This window comes from Corvus kubaryi, unplaced genomic scaffold (genome assembly GCF_017639235.1).
Source record: "Corvus kubaryi isolate FWS band 111438036 unplaced genomic scaffold, C.kubaryi_AGA036_p1.0 37398, whole genome shotgun sequence".
Classification (NCBI taxonomy): Eukaryota; Metazoa; Chordata; class Aves; order Passeriformes; family Corvidae; genus Corvus; species Corvus kubaryi.
In genome coordinates, this window is record NW_024581137.1 from 13,044,093 (window position 1) to 13,063,786 (window position 19,694).

At 34.2% G+C, this 19,694-nt stretch overlaps 1 protein-coding gene across 4 annotated transcripts in view; it reads right to left on the bottom strand.

The window, feature by feature from the left end:
- BBS9 (Bardet-Biedl syndrome 9) overlaps positions 1–19,694 on the bottom strand; it is a 291,720-nt gene that overhangs the window by 217,436 nt on the left and 54,590 nt on the right. For all 4 annotated transcript variants that reach the window (XM_042043379.1, XM_042043378.1, XM_042043382.1 and 1 more), the window contains 8 exons: positions 17,911–17,987; positions 15,718–15,771; positions 13,780–13,882; positions 12,906–13,010; positions 10,991–11,005; positions 7,396–7,536; positions 5,110–5,205; positions 758–930 (listed from right to left, as the gene is read on the bottom strand). In XM_042043379.1, the coding sequence (XP_041899313.1) occupies positions 758–930; positions 5,110–5,205; positions 7,396–7,536; positions 10,991–11,005; positions 12,906–13,010; positions 13,780–13,882; positions 15,718–15,771; positions 17,911–17,987 (764 nt within the window). The remainder of the gene's footprint in view (positions 1–757; positions 931–5,109; positions 5,206–7,395; positions 7,537–10,990; positions 11,006–12,905; positions 13,011–13,779; positions 13,883–15,717; positions 15,772–17,910; positions 17,988–19,694) is intronic.

Genomic DNA, 19,694 nt, shown 5'->3' on the forward strand with positions numbered 1-19,694 from the left:
ACATAGTTAGAGTCTAAATTAGCATCCCAGAAATCACACCTGTATTTCGAACTTCAATGTATTTAAGCTTGTTATACAATCTACAGAAGCCCAGGTTTAAGGTATTTCTACAATATCAGTCACTTAAGAAACATCAGCATTTTTTACTTTCAAATTAGTTGAAAGAGAATAGAATAACTACTCAAGAGCTTGAGCTATAGACCAGGATCTAAGCTGACCACTCAAAAAATCCCAGAAAATCCCAGTGACAACTTCCATCTTTCTGTGTGGTGATGGCTCCACCTCACAGAAAATTTAGCAGTATGAAAGAACATCCAATAGCATTTCTCATTTTTGCATACATATGTTGCTGCTTTTGCCCAATACACAAGTTTAATAGAAATTTTCAAATAGCTATGCTCTTTTTTTTTTTTTATTGGAAAGTTGTGGGGGAAAGAATGCATATATTTTACTTTATTAGCTATTTCTACAAGCTAGCTGAACCACTGGAGATTTTCCATTGTCACCTGCACAGCCAAACAGGAAAAAGTAATTACATTTCTCTGATTTCTGGTCTGGCAAACCTCCTTGAGCCTCCAATGCTACTTCTACAAGGGCAGGTTTTTTAAAATCTGATGGGACTTTCCCTTAGATACAACTTTCTATTTTCTGAAAGCCAAATGCCTGTGATACTATAGGTAAAATCTGATTAATCATTGCACTAACATACAATTTTAAACTAGCCGACCATTAGCAATTCATGTATTATGTAACATACCTCAAAATGTCGATCAATTAGTTCAAAATATTCTTGCAGGGGAATTGAACCAGAAAAGGTACAAGCAAAATCCTTGCAGGTTTGCTTCTTGAAATGTACTTCTAGTCGGTGTATGAGCTCTTTTGTTACCAGCCAAAGGTCTTCCAACTGATCACTCTGAATCCTGTATCGTTCTTCAAGAACAAATACCAGACTAATAAACACAGTTTTCAGACACATAAATTCACAGTACAACAGTTTAACTAACACACAAATTGAACTTTTTAACTGCATCCAAAGTCTACATGAGATTTTCTTAAGATGTGTACATTCAGTAGTGTTAAAGAAACACTTGTATTTTATTGATAGTGCTATGCTTCACTCTAAATACAACTAAAATTAGTAGAAGGTGATTCTTATCCATCTACATACTACAACTGTGTAAAAATGACTTAGTGTAGAAATGAAAAGAGTTAATATATACTGAAGTGAAAAAACAAATCCTCTTAGTTAGTGTTATCTGTCCCAGCAAATTCATTTAACTTATCAGATTTTAGTGACTTTCAAAATAGCAGGCTAGTGGAGTGAGATTTTACTTCCAGTTCACATTTGTATAATCCTCTCTCCAGCTTCTAGGAAATCAGAATTACCTAATACTAATACTAGTTCAATTAACAGAAGTAACTAATATTAACTGATAAATGTTGAGAAAAACATTGTGGAAAATCATAGCAGCCTTTTAATTTTATTTTTTTTCAGATAAAGCATTTTCAAACATAAGTTCCTAACTCCTAACATCCTTTCATTACACATCTGCCAATAACTAACAAAAAGAGAATAGACAGAAATGCAGCTATGAGGATCTAACACAAAATCCTTCTTTTTTTTTTTGCCCTTGTTAAAAAAGTCCACAGTAAATCAAATTAACCAGACTTCTTTTAAACTTGAATGCACTTATTTTAAATTTTCTCAACATTAGTAATTCAAGTTTGTTTGACATTACCACTGGCATCATTCCCAGGATACGTATTTCACTGAATACAGAATGACAAATTCTGTTTACAGTGTAACAGGAAAGAAGCAAATTTTATTTAAAAACATGCTTGTTAAAGAAAAGAACACCATCTGCTAAAGATAGCATTCAACCTAATATCCATTTTTTAAACACTCACAATGTAATGGCCGGACTTACTGGGATGTATCATCATACTTTGTCTTAAGTGATTTTTCCTTGACGGAAATTAGCTCAGATGTTTTCAGGCCAAATCAACAGTCATTCTATTTATAATTGACATATCTAATACATTAATGGTTTAAAATGGACAAAACTAATTTCCTCCAAAATGCACATTTAGTTTCCATACACTGTTTGTTGGTCAATACAAACACAATCTAATTTTACCATGGCCTGAGCAGAGACCATTGCAATCATTTGCTTTATGTGATCTTCCAACTCTCAAAAACGACAAATTAGATTTATAAATGTTATAAAACTGAGAATCTGTAGTTAAACTAAACACATAGTCTAAACAGAAATACAGTAAAAAAAAAAAAGAACTGTGCTTCTGTTCATCCCATGTTTTTTATCACGGTTAACCAGCTAGTATTAGCTTTTTGTTAAAATAAGCTCCATTACAGAAAATTGTAACAGATTTTCAGAAAATTCTCAATCAGAAAAGCAGGAAACTGAGGGGCACCAACAGATTAAATAGGTTACAAGGTCTTTTCACACTACAACAGGCTGTCCAAATAGCACAACCTGCATTAGGAATGGTTGCTCTGCCAATAGGAGGTTTCAAAGATTCAGTTCACTTCTCAGCTACGAAACCCACACCAGAAGAAAAAAAAACCACCCACAATTAGCAGTCAAGTCTTCTTTACACTGTCATTAAAAGACACTTTTAAAAATTTCAGCCAAAAAATCCACCTTAAAGTCTTAATCTAGCTGGTGCAAGCTACTTTATAATATAGATTTTCTGTCAAGATGTACTTCAGGCTGGGCTTCTTTGCAGCTGTCTTGAGTTGAAGTAATATCTTCAATTACTACACTGTTCAAAATGGATTAGCTAATACAATTTAAAACTAACATGAAAACAGATGTTGCTCCTGTTTGCAGCTTCAGCAGTGAAACCCAACTGAACCTGAAGACCTTCATTGCTACATGCAGCTCTCCTCATTCAGAACTTAAGGTCCATTTGATAAGGAATATTGGAAAAAGAGGCCTTCTTCCATTGTCCATGATAAACCCCTTTCATGGAAAACCAGAAATAAGGCTTGATCATAAAATCTTCTTTTACTTTTCTGAAACACCATTACTTCTAGTCAAAATTTATCTACACATACAGGTTTCTTTTTGAAGAACATTTCCAATTATAATGCTACATAAGCACTTTTACAAAGTAGTGTTACATACCAGAGTAAGTACCTACCAAATAATACATCATTTCATCTACATTCATTAGTTCCACAGAAGATCTGTTCAGTCAAGCACAATCATTTTAGCAACAATGCCTTTGTATTATCAATAGTCTCTGTTCATAAAAATATTCCGAATTATGCTTGACTTATTTTTTACAAATATTTATCTTTAAATAAGCTTTATTTAGGTAGCAGTTCAAATAAGTGAATTTCCCCTAAGACCTTCTCTAACCAACCCAATCCAATGCATGGAGTGAATGCTGGAAACTGGCTGCTAACATAGAAAGTGACATCATACCACTCATTTGTTTTCTAAAGTTAGGATTCCCATACACAGTAAATGAGTAGCCACCCTAAGAGAAACAGATATTGTGAAGCTCCTTTGTAAAGTTAACTTCACAAGTAAAGCAGTGTGGGAAAGTTTATTCTGAGACTGCAAGCGTCATTCCTAGCTGGTGAATAAACAAACCTGAGGGGAAAAGATTGAGCATTGGGGGTAGGGGTATGTGAGATTAAAAGTTATGGCCTTCAGTAGAAACTAAAATATATTCATTACATAGACACAAATTTGTCCTTACAGCAATCAGATTTAGCAAGTACGCAAAACAAAGTCCAAATCAAAGACTAAAACTGCAATCCAGGAAAAAGTTATTTAGAAACCCTTTCAATTGTTTAGTTTTTAAAAATTATCATTGCATATCTAGTTTATTTAAAACTGTTTAAGACCTACTATTCAAAGAAATACTAAAAACAAAGTAACACTTAAACAGCATGTAAATAGTGCATACAAAAAACCGATACAGATGGATTTGATCCTTAGAAATGTAAAACAATTCTTGGTACAATAAAAATTGCTCTCCAGATGGTTTCTGGTTTTAACATATATGATTACATTAGAAAAGGTATTAAATATTATCTCATAGCTCACAGATGACCCCATCAATATTTATATAGCCCGTCACAAACACGGATTTCTGAAAACAGTAAGGACGATTATCTCTGTGTTGAAAAAACTCCACATTGACAAACCAAATCGTGATTTTTCACTCAAAGCAGTTTCCACAAAGCATTCACAGAGTGTTCCAACTGAACCCTCTGCAGTGCACAATCGCTTTTCTAGCTTTTCAATCTGTAGTCTGCTGTATTAAATGAAGACTTTGTGCTCTGCTGGCACAGAAAATGCTAAACACAATTGAACTGATTTGGTTCCAAGGCACATGACAAGAAAGAGTTTAGCAAGTTGAGCAGTTGTACAGAGCAAGACCATACTCTTGAAAATTAAGAGAACTAATCTCTTTCGAAGAGCACAAATTCAGGTGGTTAGAACAGGACTATTTAATTCACAAATTGCTCTATAATACAAGAGATACTGGACCAGCTAATAGCATATCTGCATGTATGTTCATACACTCTGTAAACATAATAAGAAGGATCTTGAATCCATAATCTCTTACAAAGATATACAGGCATCTAACGGTAAGAGATGGGCATTTACTCAGACGTAGAGAAGCAAGTAGGGTCTGGTGCCTAATTTAAGTCAAGGATTACTGAAAGTCAGTGGAAAGTTAGAAACTTGCTTTTTAATCCCTTTCAAAAATTTCAGTAGGTGACTAATTCCAAACACAGATGTTGAAATTCCTTTGAGAAAAATGACCTTTTTTTTCCATTATTATAATGACTGTATTAGCTTATGAATAAAAACATTTCTAAAAACTTTAAGAAAATCCAATTTCTTCAGAGAACTGCCACTGTAGTGTACTATATTTTGAATATGACTTTTTGTTTTGTTACACAATTTTGTACTTGAGAGGAGGTAAGAAACCATCAGTTAACACTTTGAAACTCCTGTGTTAATTTGCAAACACTGATTATCCTTTGTATGATCCACATTCTCATTTTGTACATATTCTAACTGATGATCAGGCTTCTTTTACTCTAATAGTGTTAGAACTTACGTGATGTTTTTGAAGCAAGAAGAGTGGTTTTTGAACCAGTTAAAAACTCAAATCCCAGAGCATTTGCCTGGTCACCCTCAGACGGATCAACAAAGTCTGAAAAAGAAAGTAAAATACCATTTTCTGTCATTTGACACTGGCATTTAGCAAACCTCAATCCATAGCCAGGACTATATCAACCTTTGCACAAGCAGGTGAATGAGATTGTTTCCCTTCTTAGGGTTTAAAAATAACAAATATCAGCAGTTTGGTACACCTTTCATTCATTCACAGGTGGAATGTGAGCCACACGCTGCTTCTGTTCCCCAGCCTGAAAACAAAAGGTTGGTTTCCCAGAGGTTCAGTCTGTACATTCTAAAAAGAACCACAATTAGCATAGAGCCCAAAGATTACCACCTTTTACCAGATGCAAGGACACTTTTAATTCAGATATTTATGCAAAGCTTTTGCAGAAATTATCATTAAAATGCTTAAGCCCACTCTTCTTTAAGCTGTTAGCACAGAGCAATACAAATATCCAGCTTGCTAAAACTAGCTACTCTGCAAAGTCCATCCATTTCCACCTTTCTTTTCATTCCATGTAGTGGATTATACCAATTTTAAAGGTTTAATTTTAGAATACCATCTTTTAAAAACTATTCTTTGTCACCACTAGTCCCAGTACTTCTCCTCAAAATAAGACAAAACAGGGAGGAGAAGAGATACAACTTTTATTGCATTCACCAATAATTCAAAGTTTGCTCACAAATTGCATCATAAACAGCATACTTTTTTTTTTAATCACTGTAAATGGAATGAACAGAAATCACAACACTTTAATGCCTCCTTTGTCCTCTGTTTTGTGTTGTATTCTCAACAATGCATCCCTAGGTTAAAAATAAAATACAATGTGCTGTTCTGAAAGCATTATTGCTTAGCCGTAATGGAAGCCCATTATTAAAAACTCAAAATACAGACCCTTAAAAAAAAAAAAGTTGCTACGTTTCAAGAATTACGCAGCACATCCAGTTGAGAGAAAAGTTATATTTACCCTTAAAGTGAAGAGAATCATGCTACCAAAAAAAAAAAAAGAAAACACAAACCAAAAAAACCACACCAACAAAGCCTGCCTCACTGCTCTCAGACAAACATACTATACAAGCTTTAAAAGAGAGATGCAGCTACTCCTTAAAAATACAATAGTAAAGTTGTTGGCCCATACAGTTCTTAGCAAACTGTTCCAGTACTTTAGTCATCTGAAGTTCTAAAACTTAATCACTGCCAGACTGAATTTTCTCACGTTCTTTATAAGCCCTGTTTATTAATTTCTTCTTGTGCTAATATGATCATCTAGACCCATGATATAGCCACAAAATATTTACTGGAGTCAGCTGTACTATATTTATTTTGCCTGTGCATTATTAAGCTAAATGAGCCACTTTCTTTTCATTCTCCTCTTGAAATCTCTAGATAACATTTTTCTACACTTTTGAGTTATATACATTATATTTTATTTAATATCAGCAACCAGCACTCTGTTTGCCAGTGCACAGTAACATGATATCAATTTCCTGCATGGAAACATTTTGTGTAATGCATCCTTAATTTTTATTTGCTTGCTTATGATTACAACATATTGTACCACAGAGTATTCCTGTGGTAACTTCCACCTCCTCTGCTCAAATTATGAGCACATAATTACAGCAAAAATTATTTTCATAACATTACACTTTATAGTACTCAATTTCATTCTTCTTTTTCCAGTCCTAAGTGGAACTGAACTTCTCCTTCATGCTATTTTAATATAATGCTGAATAGAGAACACAGTTTGGGTTTGCATGTCAAAAAATAACACTATGTTCAAGTCCTCTTTTTGGTCCAAGAAGGCTACTGAAATTATTAAATATGATCAGGTTTAGACCAACATATCAAATACTCCACAAGTCATCCTCCAAAGTAACTGTATCCCTTACATACAGCATTTACGCACTTCTGCTTTGCCCTGCCCAGCTTTTTTTTAAATGAATGCCCATGTTTTCCCCATTACAATACTGCTTAAGTTATTTTATGTAAAATTATTGTCTGCATACATAAAATTTAGATCTATACCATATAAAGAAATCTTCAGTTTCACCAGAGGCAGGTATACTACTCCAGGTGTATTATTATTGAAATACTATGCCATCATTTCTTTCAAAACACATTTTTTAATATACTAACATGAGCTTTTTTAATTACCTCATTACTTCACATGGACATACAATTCCTGTTGGGAGCTTCTAACACATTTCATATTTAAAAACCTACCAGGAAAAATGGTGACAAAACTGATAGGAGGTTTGTTGGTGTCAATAGTTAGCTTGTGGTTTGCTGCTTTTGAAGGTTGGGCTGGAAAGCAAATTAACTTCAAAGGCAGACTGAAGTTACACTGTGCAACTCTCGGTATTCCTAAAATGAAAGAACACAGATTCATTTTTCATTTCCACATTCGGAATGCAAGATACTTCATGCCACTGTCCTCAAAGAGGTATAACAAGATATTTAATGTGATTAAGGAATGCATGAAAACCACAATGACATAAAATTCTAATTTTTTTTAAGATTTCCACCTAAAATATCCTTAAATTTGAATACTTCCATTTACCTTCTAAAGTGACCACTTGTATATGCATGGGAAAGCAAGAGTTATTAACAAAACTACTGCATACTGTATTTACACTAATTAACATGCAATGAAGATTAGTTTTATTTAATGCTCTAGACAAACAATACCACTTTAACATAAACAACAGCTGTGTGATTACTCCCAATGCTTCAAATACAGAATTGAAGCATCAACATTTTCATCAGGAATGTCACAAACTAAATGCTTTTTATGAGCATATTTACTATTTTTTTATATACTCCTAGATAACATCTATGCAACCTTCATATTATCAGTCCGAGGTTTGTGGTTTAGAAGAAGAATGTATCCAATAGACGTCATTATCCAAATGTATATTAAATTCTATCTTTCAGCTTATTGCATCATAATAAAACAGAACTGTTGAACAAACTGGCTCCTGCCCTGAGTATTGGGACCTACGATCACAAGCAATTTCATCAGAATGGTGCAGGAGAAAAGAAGAAGGTTTAACACACATTTAGAAAACACATTTGAATGTGTCAAAAATTTTCTCAGATATAAATATTGTTTAAAATTGCTGGCATGTCAGCAATTGCCTGGTATGTTCTATGCAAAATGCAAAAGTGCTCATTGCTATGAAATACAGAGTACTTGCTCTTTTGAGCAGACAGATTAGGGGGGTTTTAAGGACAATTTTTTTGCTGAAGCAGCTACAGGAAAACCTTGTTTAACAAAACAGACTTTTAGAAACAATAAATTAAGCTACTGTCAAAAAAGTCACGAAACTGATAGCTACCCAGAGGCATATAAAGAAAGTATAAAAATTGAGCTCAAACATTCAATAGCCATCCAAGCAACCTTTTTTGCTAGTAATTTTGTTTGCTTGCTCTCAGATCTCTTCCAGTGAAAAAATTACTTCTAAGACTCATCTCAGGGAAAAAATGCTACCCTAAGGCACAGATTCTTCCCTGTTAATTCACTAGCTGTTTTGGCTGGCTGATAATGCTTCCAAGTAACTACTCTGTAGCAGCTTGTAAAATATAAAATCAGAGAAAAGTGAGCAGAAAATTCATTCAATTCATTTCAACATTAGGGTATCTCCAGGTTCCAAGGAAAATTCCTGAAGGAATACTTGAAAATAAACCCAGGATCTTTCAGTATCGTTAATTCAACTGTATCTTCATCATCAGATGGGAAAAGTAAAATTTTTCTTGATGACAACATAACACAAACATCTTAGTACTGAACTTAGATATGGAGACTTATCAACAGGAAAAAAATTAGGGTTGCAAAAGTAGGCAAAAATATTCTGATATATTTTTATATTTATTTTTATATTTTTATACTTAAGACATTTTTCTTGTTGCTTCAGCTTTTTCTACATAGTCTGTTGTCAGTCTGCCTCATCATAAACATAGCTTTTCAATATTTCAGACAAGGGTCAAATCAAAACTAAATCAAGTATTTTCTAGCTTTTGGAGGAGACTGGGGAAATTTCTAGACAATTAATCCAAAACAACTACATCTAAGAAAAACAAACAAAAAAGGCCAAAAAAATTTATCACTACAGTGAAAACTCTTCCTGGGAAATGTTTCAGAGTATTTCAGAATTTTAAGTGGTAGTAAGGAAACATAAAGCAGTAGCCATGTGTGGGAGTCAGAACTTCCTCAACCTGTTGATGTTACGTCTAGCAACACATCTCACTTCATTCAGAGTTGTGATACTTTGCGTGATACACAATTTTAATACTGTAATAAAAAAAAAAAAGTGGAAATAAAAATTTGGACTCTCCTCTTATCTGAAACAAAGCAGATGATGTCTAACATACCTCATAAGGTACTAGTATTTAAAGGCATACTATGCACTTACCTGATAAAAGTAATAAAACAGTCACAAGCCCTGTGGATACTATTTCATTTCCAAATTCTTCATGCATTCATTCAATCATATTTGAAACATTAATGTGCATGACAAAAAGTATTAAAACTCAGAACTCCCAATTTAGGATGTTAAATATTCAGGGAATTCATATTTCTTCCGGTATTGATGACCCTGAATTTACATAGTCCAGTGCACCCCATAGTAAGCCAAAAAGATCTTGTCAAAGGTAATTCTACAAAGTTTACTGTGCTTGGCAATATCCTCCTCAGCATAAGGTTTTCATCTTGTTTAGATATTTCTTAAAATAAAAACCCAATCTTTATTTTTAGAATGGTATTCTTTCAAACTATATTTTGTATATGTATTTTATATAGTTTATTGATAATTATTTTTTTTAATTACTTCGTGTAGCAGAAACATGCCACAGGTTAATAGTTATTCTTGCCAAGAGCAGTATCTTATCGAGACAGTTCAAGCATCTATTTCCTGTAAAACACCTCAAAGCCTGCTGAAATATCTGGCAACCAGAAAAGGAAGGGAACCCTTAACAGTTATCTATATGCTAATTTTTACTCCACCTAGTAAGTGCGAAAGAACATAAGTATTGAAAAATAAGACTCAAATATACATACATCTATAACTTCTGTTTCAGAAAACTGCAAAACTGAAAACTCCCTTCCAGTTGATCTCTAAATCTAGGACAATCAACTTTTTTACCTTTCCAAAACGTGAAGTAAAGTGTACTTAAAATATTTATTTTCAAAAGTTCATAAAATACCTTCTACGAGCACTGCACCTTTTCAACACACTGCAAAACTATTCTTCTCTCTTTTTTAGTCTACATACACATAAGCTAATTTTCCAGTCTTGTTTTGTCTCTTAATTGTACGTTTTCCAAGAATTGTATCTACCACAATCTCAACTAAGTTTTGTACTGCTGGTATTCTCAGACAGAAAACAGTCTTTTAGCCTTGAATAAGATGTTTCCAATAGGAATTGGAATGAAGAGATGTTGTGACATCATTCTCAGAGCTACTCAGCCCAAACAGCATAAATGCTGAATAGGTGTTTCGGTTGCACCAAAGATATAATTTAGCCACCTAACTGCTAAAACTGGGAGAAAAACAGATATAAGAAAGAATATTTCCAATCTCAGTGTACAAGGAACTTAATACTTTGCAAAACTCCCATGTTACATGTGAGAAAGTGCAATATGCTTCACGAAGAAATGTCCTTACGATCTTCTTTTCTCTATATCCACACCTTCATAGCAACAAACAAAGAATAATAAGATCTTATAGAAATAATAGGCAAAATAACAGCTCCCTTCCAAATCTGTTTTATTCAGCATACACTGCCACTCATAAAACTTTGCATTTTTCACATTCACTCACCTTCAGGATTGAGCTCTGCCATATGACCAGCAACAGGACAAAAGGGAAAAAAAAAAATACAAGATATTACTCAGATTTAAAAAAACAGGAAATGTAACAGGGTTTTAAGAACTTAAGCCACATTTGTTAAGTAGACAATACATAAAGACATAAAACTAGCCAAAAAAAAGACATGAGACCACATTCATCAATAGTGCAACCCCATCCAAGTGACTGACTCATTAAGCTTCGGCTGTATGAATCCCACAGAGATAGACTGAAAAGTGATTTGGCCACAAATATGGACATCTTAAAAAACTGAAGAGGAAACAGTCTCTGTTCAGATAAAATGAAGTCACAAAAGCACTTAAAGTTTGTTTACTAGTCTATTATACTTAAGGATTTGACTGCCAAGTAACACTAGTATTTGTATGTAATTCCACAGAATTATCTCAGATGAATAATTTAAATAAATATGAAAAAAATTAGCAGATCCTAGCCCTAACCCAAATTATGCTCCTTTACTTCTTCCAAATCCAACCACCAAAGATAGTTTTTAAAATTTATTTTTCATTTTCTATAATTCTGTTAGATGTCATGTCTGCTTGTTCTTTTTTTTTTTATTGCATATAAACCCTCAAACACACTCAAGATGCAAGGTTTTCTTACTTCCCTAATCAAAAGGCCTGCAAAATGCAACTTAATATCTAAACTACAAGTGCAAGTTTTATTAGTATTACCTGAAAGAAATAAAACATTCATTTTATGGTCTTACAAAGAGAAATTACAGAAACAAGACCAGCAAAAGAAAAACAAAAACCACCAAGCTTTCAAAATCAGAGGATCCAAGACATTCACTAGTGCGCTACCTATTCAGCCATACCACAAAACCTGGCTAAGGCCACATCACAAATTTGGACAGTTATGAATGCACAGCATCTCATTCACAAGGAATACACATTATTTTTCTAGAAATAAACATTTCGGCCATCGCAAAGCCTAGACTACCATCATAAGCATAATGTTTCAAGTGTGAAGTGATACGAACAAAATGCTAACATAAAAGTGCTGATATAGGATAAGGTACTCAAGATCACCACCTTTCACAGAAGCCCTAAGTTCACATGCGCTTCTTTGATGCCAATCTACTCCATTTGTGCTGGCACAGCTCTGTCTTTGCACAGTGAACCAAATCAGCAAATCCGGCTGAGAAACAACTGGTGACTGTGTGACCACAACAGGGGAGGAGGTGCAGGAGCAAAGCCAAGCAATAAGAGGTAAAGAATTTAACTAGTTTATGCAGCATTTAACATGGAAGCCCTGCCTACATAGAGCTTCTCAGTAGCTTGACACATTCACAAGAGTGCGTGTAGAACACTAAGTTAATCGATCTTTGGTCACGGATAACAGGAAAAATTTACATATTCTATCACTAGGACATTAAAACATTATAAAATAATGCCTTGGTTTCTATTTCTTTGGGTTAGTTTATTTGTTCAGAATGAGTATGTTCATCTGTTAAAAAGGAAGTGAGGAATAATCACTCCCAGTGCTTATTCAGATCTCATTCTCTGTGGGGAGGCATTATCGTCACATTGGTTGGCAAACCTGAAGGGTGAATAGTCATAAAGATGTAATCAACTTCTCACTCCAAGAGGTGGTCCCTTAAGGAGCAGAACAGAAGCAAATTGATAGGACAGAGTGAGAAAGCTGTTACAGCTGTTTCCCGAGAAATAAGCTCATGATTTTACCTCTCTAAGACCAATTACATAGGTTGATGCAACACAAAACATTAACTAAAACTGAAGATTAGATAAACATTATTTCTTTAATTACTACTGCCTCCAGTATATTTCAAAAGAACATTTATAAGAAATACATAAGGAAAAAGGCCTCAAAAAAAAGGCAAATCACTTTCAAGTCTCCAGTGGCTTACCTGTTGGTATATTATATGAAACCATACAAGTTCCTTCTAGCTCTGATGGACAACAATTCTCCTTCAAAAAGACAGACAGGACCACAGTTTCAGATGAATCTGGTTCTAAAAATAATACAAAATTAAATCAAGTAATAGCAGCATCCAGATGAAAGCAACAGATTTTCTAGCACTTTGGTAATTATTCTACTAAATTATGATAGTTTCCATTAGTTCACCTTTATCAAATCACTGTATGTGTTTTTTTTTTAATCCTTCATTTCTAAAAGGCAAACTAGGGCCTCAAAGCATATTGAAGCATAACCTATAAAACAATTCAGCACACTAAACATGGATAATATAACTGAAGCAGCAGGCACACTTGTCTGATCTTCAGCTCCACATAGTCTTAAAGGCAATCCCACCTGCAGTCTTACCAACGGAGTTAGAAAAAGGCTAGGATCCCTAAATGCTCTTTCCCTAAGCTGAGAACAGATTCTAGACTGACCCCCAGCAGACAAACTTACTGTGCCTGTTTGTAGATCAAGACTGCCACTTGTACACAGACAGAAATGTCAGCAAAACAAAACAACCCAGCAGAAGTACTGCAGAACAATTGGGGCGTTTTTTGCCTCCATCCTGAGGCTGCCACCCTGCCTCCCTTCACCTGTCACACATCATACCACAACCAAGGAAACAGCTCCATTCGTTTCTACTTCATCTTCCTCCACCAAGCAGTGTCTAGAAGCTGTGGAGTGCAGGCAAGGCAAATTTGTAATTGCTTTAACTGCTGTGTATCTGCAACAATGCACTCACTGGAAGCTGGACTATACCTTTTCCAACCTCAGAAAAAGTAATAGAATACAACAGCTGTGATGATACTGCCATAATTTACCTAAATCACCAAAGACAAACTGGTCACAGGTCACTGCTAAGGGAGCTTGCACACACACTGCCAGGCTTGGCTTCTGCGCAGTCACTCTGCTCTGGATTGTTATCTAGATCAAGAGACATACAGAAGTATTTAAAGAAAGCAACTAACTAATCTCTACAGCAGAAAAAAAAAAAGTCCATAACCAACAGAAAGATGCAAAAAATCTGAAAAGACCACTGAAGCAACAATGCTTAAGAACTTAAAATTTCAACTTCAAAACCCCAATATTTTCATTTTACAATACCCATTTACTCACATCCAATAATGATATACAGTAACTTGAAGATTACAAAAACCTGAGGGGATTTCTCATGTTCTTTGTCATTTTAACCCAAGACAAAGTAAAGCTAAAGAATAAATTGAAGGGTTAATACCATGCAAGTGGCATGAGCATTCATTCTAACACAAACAAATATAAAATTCTGCATTTTTTAGATGACTATAGCAGAAAAAAAACCCAAGAAGAATAAAATCGAAGATAACCAAAGAAATCACTTCCTTTAACTGCAAACAGCAATGCATAGTCTTCTGAACAACTTCAAGTTTTATTTGATTTTTTTACTGCACACAAAGTAAGGAAATCAATATACAGGGTACTCAGCACAACAGCTCCAGACACTGAGAGCTCAGCTAAACACAAAGAGTGGTCCTCATTGCTTCTATTGGACACAGTTATTTCACTGCAAAACCAATGGATATCAAAACTGTGTCCCTAACTCATATCTAAAATGAAAGTATCATGGTGACTGAGATCTGAATATGGTCTACATAGACAGAGACCATATATCTAATATCATCTATTTTGCATTGCTGCCCTACCAAGGAGCTCACTACAGCCAGGTTAAATCAGTTTAGAATACTATTACTCATAAAATTACTCAAGTCTTAGGAGCTTTGACTACTTTAACATAATTAACATCAACATTGATTTAGGTTTAACAATACACCAGTTATAGGAACTTATCACATAAAAAGATTCTAGAAAATATTGAATGCATGGTAACTCTCACATTTACTATTTTTGTTTCACTAAAAGGTACAGGATGCATAAACAAGAAAACAGAATGGGTAATTAATAGTCTTCCCATTAAAAATCTTATGAAATATATAAATATATAGTTTATTTGATAAAATTATCAGTGACTTTATCAGAATAATGGTTTTATCCTGTATCATTTTTAGCACTTAAAAATGCAGGGAAAGATGTTGGACCAAGTAAACCACATTAGTTTGAGGGGATCTGGTTCAAACATCAGCTTTTTCACTCAAGACAGAAAGAAAACTTGTAAGGCTCTCAAAAAGGAGACTCCACTGATATTCTTAGAAGATCATCCTAAAGTCAGAAATAAAAATTATTATCCTTTTTAGGCAATATTGAGGAAAACCTACACTTGCACAGGCAAACGCACACTTTCTTTACAATCAGTTACAGGCACCAGGTCTCACGACAAACTGAAATTTTCTAGTTAGATTTTCCTAGTTTTCTTTTTAAATAGCTAAAGCTATGTAAGTCTTTTTACAAAAGAAAGTCTATTTTTGTTTATTGACAACTAAAAAGGCAGCTGAAGATTATAAACTTCCCACTTGAGTAACCAAACATTTAATGCTGTTGGAAAAAATATTCTCATGACATCAAAAACTACTTCGTTCCATCCGAATAATGTTTCTGTGTCTGCTTATTGGTAAGCCTATCAAAAATAAAACTTCAATCACTTTCCGACTGGCGCAGAAGGCTTGCTAGAATGGCACCTTGTCATACTAAGGAGAAAAAAATTAAGTATATATTGCATTTCAAACTTCACTCATTTTCATGTTCTAAGTGAAACACACAGAAAGTGACAGGCTTGTTACAATTTGCCACCACTATTCAAATGCTGCTGTTTGAGTTAGGCACAGTACCTTTACTGTGACTGATGGTACTGCCCCTGCTTTTACCTCACTGTCAATGGCTTGCTGTGGAGAAAAAGATGAAAACAGAGTAAATTCAATGTTCCACATGAATGAGAAAACACAATAAAAGCAATATTACTTTCCTACCATCAACTTGGTAAATACAGAATTAACATTAAAGGACTTATCATTCCTATGACAGATTAAAATACACAAAATAAATTTCTGAGTTTCTTCTGAAAATGTAAAGTCTCTGAAATTGCCTGCAAAAAGGATAGCAAAAGGTCATGAATGTTGTATATATAAGAAACTAATACACTCTGATGTATATACGAATATTTGAAACTGTTTTGTTTGGCACACTACTTTTCACTGTATATTTATTCAAATTCTGGAAATACCTTCTGCCATTCAGTAGGGAAAGGTAACTTCCAATCTGCCAATATATTATATACACAGCATAGCATGTACTATAAAATCATCACACACTATCTTATAATCAGAAATATACCTGAAACTTCAAAAGAAAATTCTAGCAGGCACTTTGATACTCCTGCTAATTTCTATTGCAGTAGGCAATTCCTTCTACTTCAAAATTTATCTTGACCTTGTGGTCTATTTTTAATTTTATTTTATGCTTATATTTCATTTTGAAACAGGTCAGTCAGTACAGTTACAGAAAATGTTCCCACTTAAACTCTTATAAAGAAACATTTCTCTCACTTCTGCTATAATACCAAATTACTGACTTGAACTTACACCTTCTCATTATAAAAGAGTAAATTAAAAACAATATAAGGGCCAAAGTTCCTAAGAAGTCAGGAAGATAATAGGCTCTCGGGGTTCTAGAAGTAGGACTTGCATTTGTACATTGTGCACCTTTTTCAGCTAAAAAAAAGACAGATACTGTCATACTGGCTTGTCATGCTCTCTGGCAACCAGTGGTTGATCGTGAAACAGTAGAAGGGGTATAAAGATATAGAACCCTTATCATATTCAGCTTTCAGAAATCACCTGGATTTCCTGGATAAGAGGCCACACACAAGAGGTGGTGTTAAATAACAGAATGGTCCTCCACTTGCTTATCTAATCAATATGTCTATATCCTCTTTGCTTTTATCACACACATCGCAATTTCAATCTTTTCACAAGTGCAGGAGTAGCATCGGAAATCCTGTCGTTTCCAAGGTAACTGCAGAAGCCCTAAAATTGTTCCTACACTTGCTTATTGATCCTTCCCCACAAAGTATCTTACCAGATTTTTCTTTCCTAGGCATCTACTGAAAGAACCCACAGAAAAGCCGACCACACAGGAAACTAAGATACATGGGCAGATAAAGATTCAAGACTGTGGTTTGATTGATAGACTGAGTTACTTACATATGAAAGAGACCAGTTGCATCTGGAAGGTTGAGCAAATGAGCACAGCAGCATTAGAGCATTCTGTGAACCTAACAGTTCTAAGTGTTGTGAGAGATTATTGCAGCTAGCCAAGACCATGTCACACTGTTCTTTTTCCAACAGACAAGTACTAGGACACTAGCACACATTTTAGAGAGGTCCATTTATCAAAGAATAATATCCTTGTGTATTTTTTAAACAGTAAGTAGCTGTGGAAAATCAGTTTTCCAGAAATTAGTGGCCAGAAATGGCTAATAATAGATGCCCTAGTATGTTCTGAAATGTTTGAAGAGTCTTAAAAGACAATATAAGCTCTCCCAAATCTTAATCTGAATAATTTTTGTAAACTACATACATATACAACATGAATAAACTAATTAGGCTGCAACACCAAAGAATATTGAATGACAGCTTGGAGAAAGATTATTTCTTACAATGCAGCTTGAGTGGTTTGAGTATTCTGTCTTTGAAAGCTCCGAGGGTTCTTCTACTGTTTCCCCCAATGTTAACAACTGCTCACCAGTACAACTTCTCACCACTACAAAGTTAATCCAGATCCTAAGTTCTTGTTCACTTATGTTTGCTCAGCCAAGAATCTAAAGGTCCCCAGACAGAAGATAAATAATTTTAGTAATTCTAGTTAAAATCTTTAATAAAAGTGGGTTCTAATTGATATAAAACTAAGGGCCATGAAGCTCAGTCCCACAAATATAAATAGTAATCACTATGCATGATCAATCGTTATTTACTCATGTGAAACCAATGTTCTCAGAGTAATTTCCTTTTTTAACAGGTACATACAGATTCTTCATCCAAATCAGGTGAAACTTCTGCTGTGACAGTTACATCTCTCTGTTTTTCAGATTCAGGCAAAACATCTGGAAGAAAAAGAAAAAAGCAAAAGCAAATCAGTTCTCCTTTAAGAAACATTCAACTATATTTCTAAAAATAATACAATTTCAACATCATCAAATCTCAAAGTTACATATCTACATCTACTAGTATAAAGAAAAAATAGCAATGCATATGATTTTGGAAACTTCCAAAGAAGCTTCACGATTTCTACAGACAGCTTAAACCTGGATCTCATTCTGAGTTTCTGATTTACATATGAAAAAGGATTTAGATGCATTCTGTAACAAGATTTTACACATAATATCCATGATCTTCAGAGACTGTAAGGTATTTTTAAACTTTTGTCCTCACATGTATATGCCAATATACTTATGATGAATAACTACCTCCAAAATAACACACCCCACATCTCATGGCACTTTCATCTAAATAATTTGATAGGGAGTATGTTAAACAAAGAAAGATTCTCAAACAGTCTAATCTTCAGCACATTTCTCTGCATTAGGAGGTATATCAAAGTTTTATGTATAGACCATTACATGTGGCTTGATTAAAATGTGTTACCAGATGATTCCCAGGACTATCAACATGCAAGGCAAAGAATGCTACAAACTCACTGATATTCATGATACAAAACCTTATGCAGATTCACACATGCAAAAAAAAAAGTTATACAAATTAAAGCCTTAGAAACCATGAGGAATTACATAACCTTCTCTTAATAGTCTGGAAGTACAGTGCTAGGCTATTTGCATTTTTCTGAAAAGCACTTCTGTTTTCTAACATACTAAATGTATCGGAAAATGAAAAATCTGAACAGGAAATACATAGTTCCTAAAGTAACAACGAGTAAAGAGTTGATGTAAAGGGACAATTAACATACCAACTGAATAACTGAGAGCATGAGCACATTCAGAAAGCTGCAAGAATTTTATTACACACAGGGTCCTGAAAATGACCTAGAACTAGCAGACAGCACATTATCTCTTCCTAACAAGAGGGTCAAGGGAAAAGATTTTGATGAAGACAGAAAATAAGTATTCATTTTCTTGTGCTCAGAGAGAAATGCCTCCCTTTACTACAAGAAAGAAAAGCAAAACCTAAAGACATTTCTCCAATACCACATAGAAAAGAAGTTTAGGCCTGTTTCATACTGCCAGAATCGCTAAGAACTGGTTCTGCCAATTACATATAGCTCAGCACAGTCCATTCTTTTTCTATCCCTTCTTAATAATTTCTCTTCTGGTTGCTTCTTCAAGCTATGATGCAACCTCTGTCATACAGTCATTTTTCTATCAGAAGTACAACAGAGATCACAATCAAAGTTTACATGTAAGTATCAGCTTTTTGTTACTATTAAACTGAGCCAAAACACATTATGTTTAATCACTTATGTCGTCCAGACTGATGTAAGTAACATTAGATTTAAGTGAGTATAACAGTTAAGATTTTAAAATATTTCATCAGTTTGTAATGTAAATCCTTATTCTTTGAAATGTATAAAACAGCTTAAGTTCAACAGTTTAATGGTCAGCACTGGACAGAAATACAAGACATTTATGGAAATAACTACTCTAAGGTTTTTTTAATACAATGACCTAATTCTAAATACCTTCCACGTTTGAAAGTCAAAATGAAACAAAGAAAAATTATTTCCATATATGGGTAAATATTTTCAAAACAACACAAGCTCTTACTGCACAAGCATGAATTCAAAAGACAGGAAAGTC